The sequence below is a fragment of the Cheilinus undulatus genome, linkage group 11 (assembly GCF_018320785.1).
Source record: "Cheilinus undulatus linkage group 11, ASM1832078v1, whole genome shotgun sequence".
Taxonomy (NCBI): Eukaryota; Metazoa; Chordata; class Actinopteri; order Labriformes; family Labridae; genus Cheilinus; species Cheilinus undulatus.
In genome coordinates this window covers 39147977-39163531 of record NC_054875.1, presented here as the reverse complement: position 1 = coordinate 39163531, position 15555 = coordinate 39147977, and the positions used below count along the sequence as shown (strand labels likewise).

General features: G+C 37.6%; 1 protein-coding gene across 2 annotated transcripts; it reads right to left on the bottom strand.

The window, feature by feature from the left end:
* Positions 1-1635: 1635 nt before the first annotated feature.
* LOC121517509 (oxysterol-binding protein-related protein 2-like) lies at positions 1636-14113 on the bottom strand. 2 transcript variants are annotated; one of them, XM_041799332.1, is made up of 14 exons: positions 14020-14113; positions 13574-13719; positions 13356-13467; positions 12931-13006; positions 11547-11681; positions 11015-11112; positions 10707-10889; positions 9517-9624; positions 9339-9428; positions 9121-9247; positions 8527-8646; positions 8307-8430; positions 7918-8008; positions 1636-4898 (listed from the first exon to the last, which is right to left on the bottom strand). In XM_041799332.1, exons 2-14 carry the CDS (start codon positions 13608-13610, stop codon positions 4796-4798), a joined length of 1404 nt encoding a protein of 467 aa, XP_041655266.1. In that variant the 5' UTR covers positions 13611-13719; positions 14020-14113; the 3' UTR covers positions 1636-4795. The 2 variants fall into 2 exon arrangements, with proteins under 2 accessions (XP_041655266.1, XP_041655268.1); XM_041799334.1 differs by having other exon boundaries at positions 13574-13611; positions 14020-14099.
* Positions 14114-15555: the final 1442 nt, after the last annotated feature.

The window sequence follows — 15555 nt, the reverse complement described above, 5'->3', positions numbered from 1 at the left end:
TTGAATTGGTTTGAATTTCAGTATAAAAATCAACATTATGAGGAAGGTTTTATAAGTTTAAGAACAATTATGAATACTTAAAAAACATGTATGATGGTGTCTAGTAATGAATGAATGTTAACTTTTGGTTAGGATAATAAAAGATGCATAAAACCCTTACATTTATTTGACATTATGATAAATCACATCAATTATCTAACAGTTTTATCCTCCATTTTTTCAGTCCATATTGAATGACCATGTACATTTACCTGTACTTCAGATTTAACATACATACAACCCCAATTCCCCAAAAGTTGGGTAGCTGAGTGAAGTGTAAATAAAAACAGAATGCAATGATTTGTAAATTTCAAACCCGTTTTTATTCTCAATTTGAAGGCAGCTGCACATCTCAAAAAAGTAGGAATGGGGAAACCAAAGGCAGGAAAGTAAGAAGTATTGATGAAAAACAGCTGGAGGAGCCTTTTGCTGCTAATAAGGTTCATCAGCAAAAGGTCAATTACATGACTAGGTATAAGAAGAGCATTTTAGGAAAGCAGAGTCTCTCAGAAGTGAAGCTGGGCAGACATTCACCAATATATGAATTGTTCTTCTAAAGTTCAGGAAAGTGTTCCTCAGTTTAACACTGTGAACATTTAATAAATATACCACCCTCTACAGTAAATAATATTATCAAAAGATTAAGAAAATCTGGAGAAATATCTGTTTGCAAGGGATGTGGGTGATCTTCAGGCCCTCAGGTGGCACTTCATTAAAAACAGGTATGATTCTGTACTGTAAATCACTGCATAGACAATTTATATAATTCAAAATAAACTGTGGCAAAATGGAAAACTTTTCTGTGGTCAGATTAATCAAAATTTGAAATTCATTTTGAAAACATGAACATCCTGTCCTGCAGACTAAAGAGCTGAGGGACCATCCAGCTTGTTAGCACACAATTCATAAGCCTGCATCTCCGATGGTATGGGGTTGCACTAATGTCTAAGGTGTGGGCAGCTTACACATCTGGAAAGGCAACATCAATGCTGCAAAAATATAGTTTTAGAGCAACATATCAAGACATCTTTTTCAGGAAAGGCCTTGCATATTTCAGCAAGACAATACTAGACTACATACTCAAGACCATTCATCAGTAGCACACATTTACAGCATCATAAAACAAAGTCACGCAAAGACCCAGAACTGCTGAGTGGCTAGAATCCTACAAGAATGCAACAACATTCCTCTCCCAAAACACCAGCAATATCCTTGACATAATGTTACATAATAAAAAGCATAGACCTGTGCCTACTTTTTTGAGATAGGTTGCTGCAATGAAATTCATAATAAGTGAATACTTTTTTAATGAAATGGTCAAACGTCACTTGTTTTTTTCCCCCACTTTACACAGATATTGTAAAATATGGAAGCTGTTGGTTTAAGTTGGTTAAAGCTTCCTGTTTCAGTTGGTAGAACAGTAAAATTTTATTCTGAAAAAAGCAAACATTGTGCATGTTTCTTCCTTGTGTTATCCAATATATAACTGTAAAAACCACTAAGACAAAGACAATGAAGATAAATAAAACCCACAGGTGTCTGATGTGAAAATCATAAAGTAAGAAAAACAGTCTTTTTAAACAATGACACAGCTGGTAATTTCAATAGTCCATAATTTATTTGTCAAATATGCCATGTATGGTTGAATGTGGATAGCTGTATGTGGAGCAAAAACAAAACAGGAAATCCATGAAGAAACAATGTAAACATTTTCATAATGATGCTAGACAGACATGAGCAAAAATAGTTTGAGACTGAGAGACTGAACCTGCAGCTCCGAGTGTCTGCAGGCCTCACAAAGTGCTTGAATTCAGAATAAAGTTGGGAGGACATGATGTAGGATATTTCATGATACAATATGTGCATTGGACTGTGAGCGTTCACATGTGCAGTTTATGCAAAGGTTAGTGCTTGGAACAAAGAGAAACATCTCTATACTGTCTAACAAATGCACAGCATGAATGTTTATGTAAATGTAGGTTTTAAGCGTTATCACATCAGCACACAACATTCATTAACGGCTGCCTCTGTAGTGTTGGAAGCCCACAATGACCACTAGCTAAGAAGGAGTGAAGCGTTTTGTTTTTGTTTTTCACATTTTAGAAGGGCAGACTGGGTGGAGCAGTTTGCATAGGTACATGATGGCTGCAACGCCCTCTTTTTAAGCTGCTTGCAGCTTTGACTGATAGAAAAATGGAGTCAGGGCATCAACATGGGAACTCTGAAAACAACCAGAGTAATCTGCAGACAAATGCCAGGAGCCCGACTGTGACAGCTTTCTTTTTACCAAAGGTTTTACAACCATGAGAAAAACAATTGAGCCAAAATTTGACTCAAATTTAATCCTTGTTGAACTCAGTCAAAAATAAAAACACATCTTCTAACCTAGAAGTCTTGGAAATAACACAATATTGAAAACAGATTTCCAAAAACTTCGGCTAATAAATCACACTACTGAAATTTCAAAAACGACCAAGAAAAAAATGTTTTTAAACTTTCTTCTGTGTAAAAAAAAGTAATCAGAGACAGTTAGGTGTACTCCATCTGGTACATAACCAAAAGGAACTTCAAATAGCTAATTTGGCATTCTTTCATGGTGCAAATACGGAAATAATAATTATAAAAAAAAAAAAACAGGCTAAAAACACGGCTCAAGTAGCAGACCAAAAATATCAACCTAACTGACTCCATGGCAACTTTACACTCCCAGTTTACAGCCCAAAATTGTTGGGATGTGTAGTTACAAAACTTATCACAGGATACTCCTCAGCTAGAAATAAACAAAGCATAATAATCAAATCATTATTACTGTTTTGACTGTTAAGGCTCAGAATTTCCTATCAACATCATCTCTACAAACCTCCTGCTTAAGCCAACCAGTCTGTTTCCCTTTGCTTTTATGTAAATGCATTTACACTATCATAATTAGTGCACAAAAGGTTTTTATGGCTTTAACTTGTGTAAATAATCCTCTTGGTGATCATGCATGCACCAATTATTATACACATTATCTACTGTATGTTACAGCTGACGATATAATGTACCAACAATATCTGTTTACTGTGCGAGTAAACATGGTAATAAGCAGCTTTTGTCTCTATTTTAAGTCTCTATTCACAGAAAATTATCACAGTTGTGATGTTTTAAGGGAAGTTTACAGCTAACTAAAATAGACATCTAAAATTCAAATAGGTTATATTTATATTTGTATATAAAAGTAACAGATGTGTTTAAATAACCCCTGATATTTGAATGCAACTGGACTGAAGTGTGCGGTTCATCTACGGGTGAAATTATGGTTAAACATCTGAACTAAAATGTCCTTTAGAGGTCAGAGATCTTGTTTACATTTTGCATTAACATCCATTTTAAGCATTCAGATACCAAGTAATGCTGTGCATCAACACAATGCATTTATAATGCGTATTCAGTTACAGTCTGCAATGTGAATTCTCAAATTTCTTATCCAGTCCATACATCATTGCCCTGATGTAAGTATACCTGCATGCAATGCACAAGGAGGCTGCGAGCAATACATATGAATGGGAGCAGCTTTTCTCCCTCATTTAGTCATAAAAGTGCTTTTAAAGGAAATAGAGGTGTACTACTCAGCAAATAAATCTAAAGGGGTAATGATTAGGGCTGCACGGCGGCACAAGAAGGTTCCTGGTTCGCTTTCCAGTCAGGGCCTTTCTGTGTGGAGTTTGCATGTTCTCCCCGTGTATGGTTTCTCTCCGGCTCGTTAGGTTAATTGGTGGCTCTAAATTGGCCGTAGGTGTCATCATGAGAGTGCCTGGTTGTTTGTTTCCATGTGTCAGCCCTGCGTTTGAATGGGGACCAGTCCAGTGTGTACCCTGCCTCTTGCCCAATGGCAGCTAGGATAACTTCCCACTCAATTCAAGATTGGTGTTTGCAAATGAGCTAGTTCTAGGAGACATCTCTTTCATATGAATGACGGGAGCCAGCTCCCGCTTGAGAGCTGGTTTCCAGCTCTCCATTGTTGTTCAATAAACATAAAAAAGCCAAGTGGTACCAAACAAAGAACCATTTGGGAGCCAAAAGACAGATTTTTATTACTGAGCTGAGTCAATCATCCAGTTCTCTCAAAGAGCTGGAGTTCCCATCTCTCAAAGTGAGGCTGGGTGCACAGTAAGCCACTCTTTTTGCTTACTTATGGATTACCAATAATTAAATCTTTAATGCATACCAGTATGTATTGGCATCTGCACTATCATACCAATCCAGATGAAGCTATCCTAGCCCAAATTCGTAGGCACTCTGAGCCACTGGATATAAAATCGTCCTCAGTATACACTGAGGCACATCCACACCTAGCTTTAAGGATTACCATTTGATATTGGAATACCCAAAACTGTTGTTAATGCAGGATATAAACGACCCCAGAGATTTTAGTCCTGTAGTTGCATGAACACACTGAAACAGATGACTGTTTTTAAACCCTCAACAGGTGAGATTTGTGTATGGACTATTATTATAATTGGGGCCTATAAAGATGAAGATGTTGACATTTATAGTAAGTAAACTCTAAAAAATCTCCTTAATAGAACATTTCTCTTTTTGTGGACATTTTTCACAGTCATAATCTGATAATCTGTCCGATAACACTCTGATATCAGCTGTTCATTGTTTCACACGCAGACAGTACCAGTGAGCGTCACAGACACACATCCTTAGATGCTGAGAAGTAAAGTTCATCCTATCAGAGAGGAGATCTTCATTCTGAGCATCTCCGGTGTCAATAAATGTTGGGACAGTCAGTGTAATTCCTGTCAAAGTATCCACCTGTGTACAGCCAATCCTCAGAGCCTGTATGAGGATTTGTTCCCACCTTAAACCACCTGGAGAGACAGAGAACATGCAGGACTTATTTGTATGGACAGAGCTAAAGAAATAGTTACATAACATGCTTAATATACAGTAGGAACATCTTCAAAGTGTTATCCTAGATGCTTTTCCCTGCATTTCTGCCAGGAGAGTGAGTAAAACGTTAATACTGTTGCAAAGGGATGCAATGATAAACACATTTTTTTACAGTTTCACTTCGATAGCTGAAGAATTTGATAATGTTTTGGGACAATTATATGCATTAAAAATTTATAAACACCAATGATTTAAAGTCATACAGGCAAAGGTAACATAATTCGGACTCAATAGCATAAATGGAAGAAAAAAAACAATGCGTGTTGAGCCCCCCCAAAAAACAAAGCTTAAAAAAGGTTTAAAAGCAATGGTACTCAACCTTATTTTACCAAAGAGCCACATTGTCTTGAAAATATTTTAGTGAGAGCCACAATCCAAACTGGGGATGTAAGGTAGATCATAGATTAGTTAATCCATAGTTGAAAATAAATGAAACCGTAAATTGGTGGAAAATTGTGAGCTTCAACGGGATGCAATAGGGTACAAAAATGTCTGAAAAGTGTCAGAAGAAACAATATGCCACTGATAATGAGCATATATTTATTTTAGTTCACTGCCACAACCTTGTATCACAATTTTTTAGGATTTTGTTTTTATAAATCAGAGCTATTGGTCACCCTTCTTACATCTGTCAGTGGGTTTAAACCAATTTTAAAGCAATAAAAAAATGTCAAAAGATGCGCTTTTTATTCCCTGAAGTGCGGTGATTTTGAAGTCTTTGGATCAACACCAACGTTATGCGAGTTTCACCTGGCCTTCAGATTTTTTAACAAATTAGAATGAGCTGAGTTTGAGCTCTGAGATGCCTTCAAAGAGCCAATGAATTATGGTTGGCTATTTGGGTATTTATATCTCACACTGGAGCATTTACTGCTGTTCTGTGGCTTTATTAACATAAAAGAGATGCTTTCTCATTTTTTTTCCCACTCATTAATTCTTTTGGTAAAGGGGGAGGAGCCTCATATTGTTCTTTGCCCTGGGTCCCCAGATGACCAAATCCAGCCCTGCCTCACACCTGCAGGTCTCCAGACCCATCGTTCAGCCCTTCCTCATTTTGGAGCGTTCATTTTATATTTCTGCTCTTTTGACAGTACCTATTATCAGTAGTACATTAAAGATAAAAAAAAAAAAACAACGTTTGGACAAGTTTTACTAGATATTATGGTATCTCAACATGTGATCCACGTTTTTTTTCCAAGTAAGCCTTAAAAGAGCCACAGCTTGTCACTCAAGAGCCACATGTGGCTCGAGAACCGCGGGTTGAGTGTCACTGATTTAAAGGTACACTCAGATTTTAAGCAAAAAACTTGCTTGTAATTAGACAGCTTTACATAACAGAACTCTGAGTTTAAATCCCTAAAAAGTTTGGGCAAAATTTCACAGCTTGGTCGAGCAGTCTTGGCCAGGACTCGCATACAAAAGAAATTTTTGCATCTCAATGGGAATAAATAAAGGTTAAACAAAAACATCACATTAACAAAGTTACAGAGGAACATAAAAATAGGTCTGAGCATTTTTCCTACACGAGATGTACCAAGAATATCAATCTATTATCTTCATTCTGTGACATGTACACAATTGAAGGACTTGTTGGACTGCATTGTTGTAAAAACATGAGACTGGTTCTATTTTTTGCCAGTAGCTGTTAACGTGACTTGTATTTTATGTCTTGGGGATCCTCTTTAATTTGTTCAAACTGCTCCCATACTGACAATTTTGTTTCTAACATTGTAATTCAAAACTAAAACATTTAAATGGGGTTGTCTCCTCAAATTTGTTTTGCAAAAGCTAAGGAGACAGATACCATCCAGATACAACTCGTGTACTGAGAGGAGGATGAGTGCTACACAGGGTTAATAAGAAAAATGTAACCAGGATCAGGTGCTCTTCAGGATGAGGGGTAAAGGATTAAAACAGCCAAAAAGGACAAATGACTTCCCAGATTATAAGCAAATAGTGACTGTAGAGGTGGCAGTCCAAACTTAAGATCCCAGGCACTCTAGTATGATTAAAAATCTTTCATTAAACAGAGATGTCTTCTCATTTTGATGAGTCTTCTTCAGGAAATAATAGGCTGATAAAAAACAGGTGTTTAAATACAGGTGACACGTCACGTGACAAAGGTCACAAGAACACTGAAGAAAACACATTCTTAAACATAAATCACAACAGATGTCACAGTACAAAGAACACCTCCTCAAGGTAAAAAGTTAGTGAGTGTAGATACCACAAAATAACTTCAATATACTCATAAAAGAGGCTGCAAAATAACTAGCTTTTAAAATTTGCATTAGTATGGACAATTTGTTCTTTGTACTATGATATCTGTTGTTGAGATCTGTGTTTTTGTGACCTTTGCATTATGATTTGTCACATGACACCTTACCTGAATTTAAACATCTGTTCTTTATAGGCATTTTATGTCATAATTAAAACATGTTGGAGCTGAAACAAATAGACATCTCTGTTTAATAAAGGATTTTAAATCATATCAAAGTTCCTCAGATCTTCAGTTTTGACTACCATCTATTCTCTACCATGGACAATATTTGCTAACAATCTGGCAAGTCCTTTCGTTCTATTTGGCTGTTTAAACTCTTGTACTTTTCATCAAATGTATTAATAGGTTGATATTTATTTCAAGACAGGATATTAGTCTTTTTCATTTGGAGAAAACAGGCAAATCTACATAAACGCAGACATTTAGCACTTCCACAGAGCCAGAGTGGAATGATATTGGCTCTTTCCATTGAATTGTCAAATATTTGGGGTTAGCCCTGAATGTCACATTAAAAAAATTCAAAGAACATGTTAAACTTCTTAAGCATTTATGTCACTAAGAACAGTTATCAGAGATTTTTACATGTTTTATCTTGGAAAAAAAATTCCAAATGCCAAAAATATGTTAAAGAAATAAGAAAATACAGAAGTACGCACCTAGTTGACCACTCCTCCTTGTCCTTGGCACGTTCCCTACGTGAAGCCCTTTGTTTCTCCTCTAGCCTCTCTTTCTCTGCGTTTGCCGCGTCTTTAAAAAACAAACATACACATGAATAGAGAAGCCATTAAACACTTGGGTGTAGCTATTTATGCAATCATGTGTGCAAGGAACAGTTAAAACTTCTACTCTGCCCTTAGTGCTTCTTTTGTCCTTGCTTTAGTCCTAATATTTAGACACTCTTACTATTTTGTTTTAGTACTCTTATTTGAACATTAAACTCTGACAACAAGCAGCATGTTATTTTCTTTATGCCTATAACATGCAGCACAAACAACAATATGGTTGTTTTGGACTTTCATTTGCATGCATTAAAGGCTGTTGTTACCTATATCTGCATTTTCCATGGCTCTGATGTCCGGCCTTAACCGGCAGTCTGTTGGTGCCAGGAGTCTCTCCATGCCAGGCTCCAGCTCATTGAGTGTCATGGCAAAGCTGGTAAAGTTATACATCTGCAAGATGATCACAGCAGAGGAGTGTTAAATCCACAACTTTATGAATATCTTATTTAACTGCACATTTTCTATCTCTATGTGAATGATGCTGACCTTTGCTGAGTGAGCAGGCCGTGGCGTTATCCTCCACAGTAAGGCACTTCCTGGTATCACAGTCACAGTCTCTTGAACGTCTGGCATCTCATCTGCCTCCTCACCTTCACAACTTTGTTCCTACACACATACACAAAAACCACACACATATAAATATCATTATCAAACATGGGCTGGCTTGCCAAAGCTGCAGTACGTATGTTACGAATGCAAACAGGTGATTCACAGAACTACAGTCGCCACAAATTCAAGACGTCTCTCAAGCAACAATGCATGTCATTGCAAGACATAATGGATCAGTGCTAGCAATGATCTAATCATACACTACACTTTGAACATAACTGGAACTAGACAACAGCAGTAGCACACTACAGATATCAAATACACTTTTACCTTACCTTCTACTAAGCCACTGCATGTTATTGTGAAAGGAAAAGATACCGTTTGAGAGAAGAATTGAGAGTGAGGAGGAAAGTTCACAGATTACTTCACGTTTTAAGACAGAAAAAAATAAGTCACAGACCAATGAGAGAGCAGACTCTGAGCAGCATTTCAGTCAAAACAGAAGCTACCGTGAACCTGAGCCTCTCTCACCTTATTCAGCTTTTTAGGGTCCGCCCCTGTCTTCTTGTCTGACTTCCTGTTTGTGTCGTAAAGCTTGGGGTCCACGCTGTACATGCACTCTGTCCACTTTCCATAAATCACCCGCCGCTTCTTCTTACTGGATTAACAGAAAACAAAGCAAGTTTAACAATGAGAAGAAGAATTCAAACCGCTCATTATGACCACAGCTGCTGTGCTCCAACTCTTACCTTTTGTCTTGGATGTGACCTTCTACTTTGTGCAGCTCTTTCCCAAACATGCCGCACGGCTTGAAGTTCAACACACACTTATCTCCCGTACTTATGAAACAAATGCAAAATAAAGTATGTTAGGCTGTAACAGCTGCTTCAGTCACGTTAGATCTTTGAGGAAGTTTTCTTGTATTACCTGTGGTTGACGATCTCCACAGTTCCGTACTGCTCAATCCAGAGTTTTCCGAGGATGATGTTATGAACACAACATAAAGGGTTTGTCCAGGTGTAAGCTTCTTTGTGTCTGAAAGAAAAAAGAGCAAAATCTTAAATAGTTTGATAAGAAGAAAAACAAAAGCCTTACCTATGCAGTGGTAGGTTGGTATATGTGGCGGACAAAGGCACACACTCTTAATATAATATTGAAATATTGTTGAAAAGTCCAGCACAAAAAAAAGCTTAAGAAATGAGGCAGGGGTGATGCCTCCCTTTGCAACTGCTAGCACAGAAACACTATACACAGTCATGTTTTTCAATCTAAGAGAGGCATCATATTACCTGAAACTGCCTTTAATGGGATTTTTCTCACATTTTGATGAGCATGTCTGATAAATGTTTGGCTTCACATAGTACGCATAATTATTTAAGAAAGCCTCATTTTCCTGCTGGCAGTGATTTGCCAGCAGAAACTGTGTTTACCAGTACACTTAGTACATGGTAGCTTGTGCCTATCTGCGCTGCATCTCCTCAGCTATGTAGTCTGGCTGCAGAAAATATTGCAAAATATCAGGCAGACAAATACTCAAATGTATCCTCCTCCACTACATTCTTGGCAATCATATTTTGGGATGCTATATTCGCTACTATAAAGCATGGTTGCTCTGCTGGTTCAATAAAATTAAGTGAACACTAAAAACAAGCTAAATCTTCTATTAGATATAAACTTTGAGCAACATGATTGAGGTTAGGGACAGTCTTGAAAGAGATTAAAACAGCTCTCCAGGCTCTCTCTACATATAACATTTCCATCAGTAGCTCTCAAGTTTCTCATAAATGTTATTATTCAATAGGACACAAATATCTTTCCATTGGTGAGATTTAGAAAGCAAGCTGGTGAAATGTTTTACCCTTTGTGCAGTGCAGGATTAGTCGTCCTCTTTCTGTTAAGTTGATCTCAAAAGCTGCAATCTGTGATTTATATATCTACTTTCATACTTTACATGTTTGTAACAGCCAGATACATGTGTGGTATCACTTATTACAAGTGGTGACAAATAGACTGACAAACAATGACCAAAATCTAACTGTAAAAGGCAGCAAAAGAAAAACCACAAAAAACAACGCAGCTAAACAAAGTGAGAGCTCATGCAGACACAAATCACTCACTTCAGTAGCTCTAGTGTCATGGTTCCTCTGGGCTCGGCCTCCACACTTTTCCCCCAGAATTTTAGTTTGGGGTAGATGGTGCCGTGAAACTCGAACTCTTGCTTCAGAGACTGAGCGTGGAAGGCACTGACAGGAGGGTGGTGGCTCACCTGCTCCGAGATCAATCTGTACCCCTCGTCCTCTCTTAAAAATAAACACAGGCAAATTGTATAAATAAATGATAGAAAAAGGTCAATTTATGCACATCTGTCATCGAAACAAAAGTACTGCATGCAATGTAGGATTTTATCAACAGCCTTTTACGTTACCTTGTGAGTTCATACGTTTCCCCAAGCAAAGGATTAAACGGCTTTCCAGTTCTTTCCCATTGAGATGCTACAGCCGACACAGCAAACGCAGCAACAACCTGGTACAGAGATTAACAAGAATAAGACAAAAAGTTTGACTTGATTTATGGCAAAACACAAAATGTCCTTTCATTATAGCACCTACAGAGTGATCATTTACAGGCCTTTTTTTCACTTCTGTGAAAGAGAAACTTGTGTTTTAATACCATCACTGGCCAGAAACAAACTTTGTTAAAGCGTCATCTTGGTTTTATAGGAAATTTACAGAGCTATTTTTTTTTCTGACGTTAAATGGGCTCAGTCATGATAACAGATAAATCAGTTGATACAGAAGATAATTCTAGCTGCATGATGAAATCAATGTTATTCGTTACGATTATTAGTGCATCTTCTACTACAACACTGCACACATAGAAGCAATAGGATTCAAAAAGAAGTTAAGTTAGCTGAGTTCCTAACAAAAACGTAACTCAAGAATGGCAACTTATTGTACCTGCATGCGGTCTATGGAGTCAGACAAACTGCAGGCTTTATGGATGAGGTGAGTGTGCTCCATGTACTCCGAGATTCTCTGGAGAAAGCTCAGCGGCTCGTTGAACACAACTGGCATCGCTATTTTGGAAAGCTCCTGCAACAGAGAATGTTCAAAGAATAAAGTAGATGAATGAACAAGAAGAAACAGAGAGAAGCTTTCACAAGTCCCAGTGTGTCATATACTTAAGTCATAAATCATATCAGTTGACTGTTACGCAACAAAAAGGCTCAGCCTTTCAACAATGGGAATGAAAAATACGTTACATTAATTACATACTAATGTTCCAATTAAAGCTATTTTTGGTGCCTTTACTGGGATTGAAAAATTAGGGATGCACGATATTATCGGCTTGATATCGACATTAGAGGTGGGAGAAAAAAATCTATTCTTAGATGCGACGTGATGTGGAGGTTGAAGATTCTGAATGGATTTATAATTGTCCAATAATCAATTATAATCTAAATATTTAATACTGTGGAATAGCAGGAACAAAAAAGATGCAACTCTGGCATGCAGTGCTTAACAGCAAGATTTTGATTATGTTGTTCATCTGTGAAAAAAGACATTTTTATGTTTGTAATTTCAGATATGTCACAAGGAAAGGATTCTCATAACTTTGGTTCAGTGTAATTGTAAATTTCCAGTTTACACTCATTTTCCATTAAAGGATAGTGGAAATCTAATTTATCTATTTTTTTTCTTAACACAAATGTAATGTTTTTATTATGTTGGACACAGTGAGAACAGAAATGTAAAAAAAAAAACCAATATCGATTAAGAATCAAATCGTGAGGTGCCTAAAGATTCCCACCTCTAATGGACATGAGCAGATATTAGCTTAAAAGGGAAATATAGCAGTGCAGATGGCCTAGTGGTTTATGGCGCGCCCCATGCACGCAGATAGCCTGGGTCATTATTTCGTATACATTAAAGTTTAGTTTATGACTGAAATTTGTTCATCTATTCATCCTAATAATTCAAATTGTGTGCTTTAAGGAATAAAGTTTTAGGTTTAAGCTTTATTTAAATATCAGTAGCGATACCAGTTTCTATTAAAATTCATTTGAAAATACTGGCATATCAGACATTGGCAGAAATCGTGCAACCCTATGAAAAACTCTGCTGCAGATTAAGTCTGATGAGCATAAAATTTAGACTTGCAAAATAGTGGCATTATTATTGCAGAAACATGTAAGTATTCACTTACTAAAAATACAGTTTATACTGGATCAAATATATGCTCATTTGCAGTGGAAATGCTGTAATAAATTCAGATTAACTACACAGGAGCTGCATAGAATTTAAATAGTCTTTTATTTTTGATTTGTCAAGTAAGACTTACCATGCCAATACATTTCTTCAGTATGCTCCACACACTGAAATTGTTCCTGGAGATCATGTCAGCAGGTAGGGATTTCCTGGTGCACATTTGGACCAAGTAAGGTTAAAACAATAATAGAAGAAAAGAAATCAGTATACGTGGCTCCTATGCACAAAGAGTGGTAGCAGCTCATATGAGAACACAATGTACTACGTCGATATCCAGATGACCTCAAGTCAAAATTGTCAGACTTGACTTAGTACTTCAACAGCAAATCCTAAAAGCTCTGCTGAGTAGGTGCTCAAAGTAAAAATGCTGCAGCACTGGCTTTGTCTGCCTCTACATGTGACTGCATGCTTGATGAACGCCTCCAACATGTGTGATCATGTACTAACATGCACACATACATGACTGCATGCATACCACATTTATGCAGGATTCCTCACCTGCGCTCCCACACTCCATTCTCCTGTGTGGAGCTGCCACCTGTCACCTGCTTATTGTCAAACACCAGGGCATCTTTGAAACTGACTTCACAGGAATCATCTGACTCCAGCCCTGGTGGAGACAGGAGGAGGTGAGGGAAGAGCAAAGTTCATTCATGAGGAAAAAAAAACAGAGCAAATATATTTCACTATTTGAACAGTCTGCAGGGCTGTCTCACCTGTCTCAGCGTCGTAAAACTCTTCTTCGCTGTTCATCCTGAGCAGAGAAAGTGACTCAATGTTACTCGGAAGTCATGTTTCCACCGTCGGCCTGTCCCTGCAGCCCAGCCTCTCTCCAAGCATCACAGGCTGCCAAACACTCAACCTGCAACAGCACCGAGTCGTTAAACCAAGCGGAACAGCTGCAGATAATCGGTTACTCCAATTATTATTTCGTACATGCTATGAATACAAAAACAACCGCACTATAGCTCACTATCAAAATCTCTCTTCCCCAAAGAGCCTCTGCTAGTTAGCAAGCTATCTGACTAGCTAGCCAGTTAACCGTTAGCATCGGTGCTAGACTGAGTTAAAATGTCAGTTGGAGGGTGAAGACAAGAGAGTCGCTAACGTTATCACCACAAACAACGACACAAACATTTAAACACAATTCACTTCAATATACCTGCGAGTTAGAGTCAGATTAATGCTCTATTGATAAATACAATCGAAGAGTAACTGCCACTAGGACAGGGCGGAAGTGGGCGGCAAGGACACCGCGATCGATAGGTGCGCAAGCCAATCATATTCCAGCAGAGGGAGGGAGGGAACGGTGGTGGGAGCCGTTTTAGTCTGTATTTATTCAACAATGTGGCATTGAAATATCTTTTACAACAACAGGAAGGAAATTTTTATTTTTATTATTTTATTTCTGTGTTAATAAATATTACGGTAAATGATAACGGTACACTTAGTTCACTGTAATTCTCAAAATTAAAGTTAAAAACTGAGTTACGTGAGCGAAAATAATAATTTTAGTAGGCCTACTGCCATTGGGCAAATATGACTTACAATTTGAGATATAAAACCAAATTAATGTCAGTATATTCTGTTCTTTAAAATATTATAAAAAAAAAAAACATTTTAAAAGCGCATATATAACATATTAAGCACCTGCAGTTAACTGTTTTTTCCATGCCACTCTCTTTTTATTATGCATTTCTGATCATCTAGTCTCATTTTTGTCCAAACAGGGTAAATTACCAAAGCAGTTCATTTGACATGTTTATTTTCCTTTTATAAAATAATTTAAAATTCATAGTATGAGTTTGAGGATACAAAATCAACCAGAACATCAATGACTAACTCTTCTGCACAACCCTAAGCAAAGCCTATGTGATCAACCTAACAAAAACAACCTTACACCCATAATCATAAATGGTACCTGCATTATCAAGCAGGTCATTTTGACCAAGAGAACATTTTAGCAATAAACACACCCTTTTATATCTTGAATACAATATCTCCTATCAGCTAATTTTGCTTAATCAAATTCCTTCCTTTGGGCCTTCCTCTAGCTCCAAGACAACAGTCCATGTAGATTGGCTGAAAAACTAAAAATCCGACCCCCATGGCCAAATAAGAGATGGGCGATCACTGCAAAACTGCTACATGAGTTGCTAAGCTGCTGTCTTGTCTTCAAAGTCAAATCAGCTTGATTGTCCATGTTGTTTATGTCAAAGTAGGAAGAAATTCAAGCTGGACAGGATACTGAAGAACAGTGCTTGCTTGCAGTTTTGCATTTGTGTGCAACGGTAACCACGTGTCTTGCATAATCAAGGTCCATCCCAGTGATGTGTTATTACCGGGCAGAGCAAGCTTGATGAATCAAGAGGGCTGGATAGCCCAGCGATTTACATAGCTGACTCTGGTAGAGGAGACTGGGGGGTATCGTGGGTTTAAATCCCGGTCACGGCATGATCAGTAACCAGTGTGGAACTTGGGCAAGGTCCTTAACACCAGAAACACCTGCCTATCTCTCAGATGTACACCACTTTGGACAAAAGCGTCTGCTAAATGACCTGTAAAGATCATAGTGTCTTTTATCTAAAAATTTCCAGGATCCACCAGTTAGTCTGTGTTTAATTTCCTTTGAAACAGTCTCATGTGTTTCCCAACAGTCAGTTCAGTCCACTTTTGACATCCAGAAACATAGTCCACT

Excerpts from the sequence above, each read along its gene's own strand:
- LOC121517509 (XM_041799332.1), bottom strand. The coding sequence starts at position 13,610 with ATGAACAGCGAAGAAGAGTTTTACGACGCTGAGACAG. Across the intron at positions 9,248-9,338 it reads GGTCACATCCAAGACAAAAG|TAAGAAGAAGCGGCGGGTGA; the intron begins GTAAGAGTTGGA and ends CTGTTAATCCAG. Across the intron at positions 8,647-9,120 it reads ACCCTAAAAAGCTGAATAAG|GAACAAAGTTGTGAAGGTGA; the intron begins GTGAGAGAGGCT and ends GTATGTGTGTAG.